The sequence below is a fragment of the Nyctereutes procyonoides genome, unplaced genomic scaffold, assembly GCF_905146905.1.
Source record: "Nyctereutes procyonoides isolate TBG_1078 unplaced genomic scaffold, NYPRO_anot_genome, whole genome shotgun sequence".
Taxonomy (NCBI): Eukaryota; Metazoa; Chordata; class Mammalia; order Carnivora; family Canidae; genus Nyctereutes; species Nyctereutes procyonoides.
The window spans coordinates 10,345,923-10,353,099 of NW_026575135.1; the positions used below are offsets into that span (position 1 = coordinate 10,345,923).

Genomic DNA, 7,177 nt, shown 5'->3' on the forward strand with positions numbered 1-7,177 from the left:
GCTTCGTGAGCCCTTGCCTGTGCTTCGCGCCTACATTAATCCTACTGGCTTGCTGGTGCCAGTCGGCCGTGCTTACCAGGCCTGGATCCAGGGCCGGACATTTCAGTCTTTGAGGCCATCTGGGCAAACCTGGATATTATGACAATGGCTCTGAGGGGCTTCTCCCTCGGGATGGTAGAGATGCCCTACCTCTCCTGTGAGTGCTTGAATGCGTGCATTTGGGTGTACGTGTGACTACACCATGGGAAGGGACGCCGAGGTGACTTAGTAAGCTAAGTCGGGTTGTGGTCTCAGGGTCATAAGATGGAGCCCTATGTCAGGCTCCGCACTTAGTATGGAGCCTGCTTGAGATTCTCTCTCCCTCTGCCCCTCCCCTCCTGTCTGTCTCTCTCCCTAATATAAATAAATCTTAAAAAAAAAAAAAATCATGTAAGACTTTGGGGCTCCTGTATAAGAGAAGTCTAGCTAGCTCTGGTGATCATCTCCCAGAGGCCAGTTACTAGTATTTCAGTGTTTATCTCTGTTTTTTTACATCAGCTGTGTGAAGTAGGCATTTGGATTCAATTTTATAGGTAAGTGGACACAGGCCACACAGGTGATAGTGAAATAGGGTTTCAAGTTAGAGTTTGAAGCCCATTTCTTTCCACTGTTTGATGCTGCTCCCTGCCAGTGTTCAGATGCTGAGGTTTAGATATAGGGCAGGGAATGTTTTGGGAACTGTCCTAAAAAAATCTATGTTCCATTTACAAATGGCCCTGTAAGATGATAGGGAAGGGCCTCTCTGGTCTTAAGGGACTGTGTGTGCCTTCTGGCCCCTCAGTTGGGTTAGAATGACCAGCATAGGGCCGGTTCCCACAAACCCACACCATTAGCCTTGGAACTGGCAGCCTCTATCCTGTGCCCATCCCAGATTCCAGCCGTATATCCGATAGGTTGATGGGGAATCTAGTGGGAGACGAGCAGCTGAAGAGTTGCCCCCTTTAGACAGATAGGTGTACCTTACTCATTACATGCCAGGTTTCACCAGCTGGTCACCATGATGGCTTGATAAGAACTGATACTGAGACATAAGTGACTGTTGGAACTAAAAGTACAGTGGAAGCAGGGATCAGACATCTTCATCAGCTCTTCACAAGCCTTCATGGAGCATGAAGTGTACTCTGCTGCTTTGTGGGAGACTGTACCATAATAGCATGCTTCCTGCTGTTTATCAAAAGGAATGTGCCTCTACGCCCCAGCAGCCCTGACGCTCTAATGTATCTTCTTCACACTCCCCTTCTGAGCAGATTTAACAATGCAGTCGTTCCTGAAGTGGGGAGTACAAAAAAGGGGCAGTCGTTCTAAGCTTGTTTTTCCCAGGAATGTTTACACAAGCAACACGTAATACAGGTCTGTGTTTCACACATACCCCGGCTTTTGTTTGCCAGCTGTATATTTTAAGGCACCTGCTGCATATACGAACTTGCTCTTACCAAGTCAGGACACAGAGACACACGCTATGGAGGGAACACAAGGCTCGTTTAATACTGCAGGAGCAGACGTGGGCTCAGCTCCGTACGTGTAGGGTGGGTGCTCACCCAGGAAAGCCGACGCACGGCAACCATGCTTCTTCAGAGTTCAGAAGCACCTTCTGTAGAGGAAGAAAGGCCCATGTTCCTCATACTCAAAGCGGTGGACCCACAGTGGTTGGAAGCCCTGAAGTGACGCCAGGATGGAGCCGCCCGTCCACACTGCAGTGTCTCTCTCGGGCAACACGTTTACCTGGGGGTTGTCATTGGGACACATGCTGCTCAGCTCCTTCTGCAGGCGGTTAGGGAAACCGCTGAGCATAGTGCTGCCCCCGCACAGCAGGATGTTCCCCATGAGATCCCGTTTGAGGGCAATGTCACACTTGTTAAGGCAGGACACTGTCTGGGTGTGGAGGCCCAGCTGCATGGACTTGATAAGAGAAGGCTTAAAGAACATTTCCGAGCAGAGAAACCTCTCCTGGCACAGGCTTATCTCCTTCCCGTCAGGCAGAGTGTACTGGATCGTGTGCACAGTGGCTGGGACTTTCTTCTCTTCGATGGGGTCCAGGGCCACAAAGCAGCATTTCTTCTTGATGTCCTCCACAGTGCTTAGCTGGTCCTCCGTGAAGTGTTTCCCCAAGTTATTCATCAGGCCCATCAAGTAGGCTGTCAGGTCAGAGCCCGCGTAGTCCAGCCGTCCGGTGATGCTGGGCAGAGGATAACCCTCGTAGATGGGGACCACGTAGGACACGCCGTGGCCAACCTCCACCACCAGGCCGGACGTCCTTCCGTAGGAGTACATGGACAGGCGGGATTGGTAGGCGATGTGCATGGCGGGAGTGCTGAAGGTTTCAAACAGCATCTCCGCGTACTTCTCTCTGTTGGTGTGCGGGCTCAGGGGTGGGTCTGAGACCAAGACCGCGTGCTCCTCTGGGGAGATCTTCATCTCCTTGTGGAAGAGATATTCCCAGATATCCTGCACCGTATCCCAGTCCACGATGATGCCATGCCGCAAAGGGTTTACTAGCTTGAGGCGAACCTCTGGGTTGATGAGCTCCTTCCCCACAAACGTCTCCTTGCGATTGTCCCCGGTTTTGGCCGTCTCCATGTAGGGCTTGCCCACCGTCGAGGAGATGTTGTGGGTGGGCTTTGGCAGCCCGGCGAAGCCACATTTGCAGTAGCCAGTGCCAAGGTCCACGACCACTGCTTTGGTCACCTCTAACCTGGGCTTCTCCCTGACCGTCGTTGAGTTAGTAGGTTCTTCTGGCTCTGAACGGTTGCAGCGGACCCACACCGCCCGCTTTGCCGGGCCGTCCTTGAGGGAGGCCGTCTGGAGGACGTGGGCCTGGAGAGGGGCCTGTTCGCCGCCTCTCTTGGCAGGCCCATCCCCGATGATTCCTGCCTGTGGAGCCCACGTGCTGTCAAGAGCCATCTTGCTCTCAGAAAGTTCCTCGATCCCACTGCGGTCAAGGCCTGAAAGGCTTATTATCAGACGGCAACTTGGGAATTTGCCCAATGATGACATCACTGATTGTGACATAATCTGGTGACCCGGGGCTTTCTAGATACTGGGAACCTGTGTCCTGTGTTAGGGTGGATTTAAGGTAGTGTTTTGGAGGGGACTTCACCCTTTTCTAGATTGTGTAATAAGCCTGATCTAGCCAATCACTTATTTATTGAGCACTTGCTCCATGCAGGGCAGCTGGGAGAAAGACAAACCTCTGTGCCCTCGTAGAGTTTACACTCTAGTCAGCAGGAGCTGGGGGGAGAGGCAGTGGCCGAGACACACAGGGCAGAAAATGGTAAGGGCAAGAGAGAAAAGGCAGGGAAGGGGCCTGGGGAGGGGAGCGGGGAGCATGCTGCTGCTGCTTCCTCTACCTCCCCTCCCCTCTCACTCCCCCAAATAAATAAAATCTTAAAAAAAAAGTGTTACCTTCTTGGTTCGATGGGTGAACCAAGAGGATGAAATGGCATCGAATCTCGAGAGAACAGGAGAGCACTTTGCTCGATGCCTGGCTGCCTAAAAACTCACGTACTTGCCTCTGCTGTGCAGCAGGGGTTCGCGCGGCCGCCTTGGACTGTTTGACTTCACCTCAAAAGAATGTTGATGTGAAAACCAAAGGCATTTTTAATTTAGAATGGCCCTATTTTTCCTTCTCGACCTCCGTCTTGAATTCGGACAAATGTGCGGCAGCCCGACGGCATTCTCATCGCCCTGGATCCCCGCAAGAGCCTGCGCTAGTTTTCCGAGGCTGCTCTAACAAATTACCACATACTCAGTGGCTTAAAACAGCGTTGGCGTCTACCACTCCGGAGGGCGGGAATCCGCAGTCCCTCTGCTACCTTCACCTGCGTTCCTTGGCTTGGGGCCCCTTCATCTTCAAAGACCTGCCATCTCTCCCTTGACCTGACCCTCCTGACCCACCCTCTTACTAGGACCCTGGTGGTAACGGGGTAGCCTCCCTGCCTCAGACTCCTCAACTCCCCTATCTGCGAGCTCCCTTTTGCCCTGAAAGGTACCATTCACACAGATCCCAGGGATTAAAGGTGTGCACACCTCTTGGGGGCCATTACACACTCTGTCACTTGGCCTGTGCTCCCCACCAGGGCCTGCCAGGCCGTGTTTCACATGCCCCCTCCCGCCCCACGCCCACCCCGGCTCGCCCCCTTGGCCCTTTGTGTCGGTGTGGGTGGGAGAGCTGCTGTGCTGGCTCAACGCCAGGCGCTCGCTCCATCGGGTCTCTAAGGCCCAAGACACAGGGACCCAGGGTCCCCGCACGTCCTGCAGGCTGCAGTCACCGGACTCTCCACTCCTTTTACTTCACCTGACAGGATCTTGCACGCTCGGATGCTCTCTCTTAGCAAAGCCTTTCCCCTTAGCTTCTACGTCCCCCTTTGTGTCCCTTCTCTCTCCGGGGTCAGGACACAGTGTGGTACTGATGATGGGAGAATATGGAGACTCTTGGCATGCACGAGCCCCCATGCTTGGCACTAGCCATCCCAGGCGCTCGTGGGCTCCCTGGGGTCTTCGGTGCAGTCCTCCGAGGTCAGAGGCACCTACTATTACTCAGTATCTCAGGCCACATTTGCTCCTCTGGCCTGAGGCTAGAAAACCATCAGGTGACTCTTCTTGAAAACAACTCCGAGGCCCTCCTATAGGGGAGAAAGAAACCTGGAAAGGTTAGACCAAGAAACCCATTTCTCTTTGAGCTGGTATCCTTGCTCCGGCCTTTGGGACACAGCCCACCCTGGATTCTCAAAAGGAAGGTGAACTGGGCCCCTGTAATTTTAGCAGCTAGAGGAAGAGAGAGAATCTAGCAGGGCAAATGCCAAAGTACGGGGTTTCTTATGAATCACCTGGAAGCATTTTGTTTGTTTTTGGAGGGAGGACAGTGTGGGTGGCGGGCCCTATGGGAACCTAGTGAATTTGTCCGTTCTGTACCACAGGCCATCTTCCTTGCTTTGGCAGAGGTGAGGGATGCATCCTCCTTCCCTCACTCCCCACGGCCGATCTAATCATCTGACGTGAATACAGTTTGAAGTGAGAGATGTCACAGGGTCAACGAGAGAAGGCCTCAGATGCTAAGAGGAAGACCTCGGGTTGAATGGAGGATGGATGGGGAACCACCCAAGTGGATGGGACTCTACCTTCTACACTTCTGGAGAACCCGTCCCTGCTCTCGCACACACCATCACAGCCTGGCTTCGGTCCCCCTCAGGTCTTACAGGACGGTCTTCAGTGGCCTTGCCCCTCAACATCACAGCTAGACACTAATCTTTTCCAAATTTTCTAGCAGGCCGATCTGACCGCCCTGCCCCCGCTTAAAGTGCCGTTGGGGCCCTGACGCTCTGGTGCATTGGAGTTGAATGAACTTGAGTGAAAATACAAACATTTCAAGAGCTGTTTGCTCTTGGGCAAATCTTTAGGATTCTGAGCCGCCTTTTCCTCAGCTCTGCCTCCCTCTCAGGATCCCGGGAGGGCCTCCAGGGAGGATCCAGGTAATAGTGCCTGGCTTACGGGGGGGGGGGGGGGGGGGGGGGGGGGGGCTCAGATATTTATCACCCCGTCAGCCAAGAGGCCGAGGAAGAAAAAGTCAGTGGACAGGGCATCAGGAGCAGGGCGGTAAGGGGAGGGGGCAGCAACGCGAGCCCCCAGTGTGCTGGCCCCCGCCCTGTCTTGGGGCAGAGTCGAGTTAGGGGATGGCCGAGGAGCGGGGGGGGGGGGGGGGGGGATCCGGCCGGCCCAGGCCCGCCCTCCCCGGGCTGCGGAATGGACCGGCCCTCGGTGACCTCACAATGCGGGGGGGGGGGGGGGGCGCTGCCAGGCAGCGCTGGAGGCCCGGAGGCTCATTTCTCCCCACGGAGGGAGCTCTGGGATGTGCATGTGAGAAGGGGGAGCCGCGGAGGCCGATGGCGGTGAGGAGCGGCCCGAGCCCCGCGCCCCTGGGCGCGGCTCAGGGTGACCCGGGAGAGGCGGGGGCGCTGCCGGGCCCCGACGCCGGCCTCCGGGACGCGCCGGCGGCCTCGCCGCTCAAGGCCAAGGCCCGCAGGGTGCGCAGGATCAAGGCCCTGGTCATCGACCTGGGCTCCCAGTACTGCAAGTGCGGCTACGCGGGCGAGCCGCGGCCCACCCACTTCGTCTCCTCCACGGTGGGCAGGCCCTGCGCGGCGGCCGCCCAGGCCGGCGACACCCGCAAGGAGACCTACGTGGGCCACGAGCTGCTCCGCACCGGGGCGCCCCTGAGGCTGATGAACCCGCTGCGGCACGGCGTCGTGGTGGACTGGGACTGCGTGCAGAGCATCTGGGAGTACGTGTTCCGCACGGCCATGAAGATCCGCCCCGAGGAGCACGCCGTGCTGCTCTCCGACCCCCCGCTCGGCCCCGCCGGCCAGCGGGAGAAGTACGCCGAGCTCCTGTTCGAGGCCTTCGGCGTCCCCGCCCTGCACGTGGCGTCCCAGCCGCTGCTGTCCGTGTACGCGTACGGCAGGACGTCGGGCCTGGTGCTGGAGAGCGGCCACGGCGTCTCGCACGCGGTGCCCATCGCCGAGGGCAACGTGCTGCCGGGCCTGCCGGGCCGGGCCGACTACGCCGGCGGCGACCTCACCAACTACCTGCTGCGGCTGCTCAACGAGTCCGGCCACGAGTTCACGGACGACCACCTGCACATCGTGGAGCACATCAAGAAGACGTGCTGCTCCGCGGCGCCCGCGCCCGGCCGCGAGCTCGGCCGCGAGCTCGGCCCGCGCGTGGACTGCGAGCTGCCCGACGGCCGGCGCCTGGCCGTGGGCCCGGAGCGCTTCCAGTGCGCGGAGATGCTCTTCCGGCCCAGCGTGGCGGGCAGCAGCCAGCCCGGGCTGCCCGCGCTCGCCGCCGCCTGCCTGCAGCGCTGCCGGGACGCGGGCCTCGGGGAGGAGATGGCCGCCAACGTGCTGCTGTGCGGCGGCTGCACCATGCTGGGCGGCTTCCCCGAGCGCTTCCGGAGCGAGCTGGGCCTGCTCTGGCCCGGGGACGGGCTCGCCGTGGCCGCCGCCCCCGAGCGGAAGACGTCGGTGTGGACGGGCGGCTCCATCCTGGCCTCCCTGCAGGCCTTCCAGCAGCTGTGGGTCAGCAGGGAGGAGTTCGCCGAGCGCGGCGGCGCCGCCATCCACAGCAAGTGCTGAGCGGGGCG

General features: G+C 58.2%; 2 protein-coding genes across 2 annotated transcripts; one reads left to right on the forward strand and one right to left on the reverse strand.

The window, feature by feature from the left end:
* Positions 1-1,507: 1,507 nt before the first annotated feature.
* Positions 1,508-4,088, reverse strand: ACTL7A (actin like 7A). The gene has a single exon (XM_055302233.1). It carries the CDS (start codon positions 3,046-3,048, stop codon positions 1,618-1,620), a length of 1,431 nt encoding a protein of 476 aa, XP_055158208.1. The 5' UTR covers positions 3,049-4,088; the 3' UTR covers positions 1,508-1,617.
* A 1,740-nt stretch (positions 4,089-5,828) lies between these two features.
* On the forward strand, positions 5,829-7,169 carry ACTL7B (actin like 7B). Its single transcript, XM_055302234.1, has one exon. It carries the CDS (start codon positions 5,919-5,921, stop codon positions 7,167-7,169), a length of 1,251 nt encoding a protein of 416 aa, XP_055158209.1. The 5' UTR covers positions 5,829-5,918.
* The last annotated feature ends 8 nt before the right edge of the window (positions 7,170-7,177 follow it).

Excerpts from the sequence above, each read along its gene's own strand:
- ACTL7A (XM_055302233.1), bottom strand. The coding sequence starts at position 3,048 with ATGTCACAATCAGTGATGTCATCATTGGGCAAATTCCCAAGTTGCCGT.
- ACTL7B (XM_055302234.1), top strand. The coding sequence starts at position 5,919 with ATGGCGGTGAGGAGCGGCCCGAGCCCCGCGCCCCTGGGCGCGGCTCAG.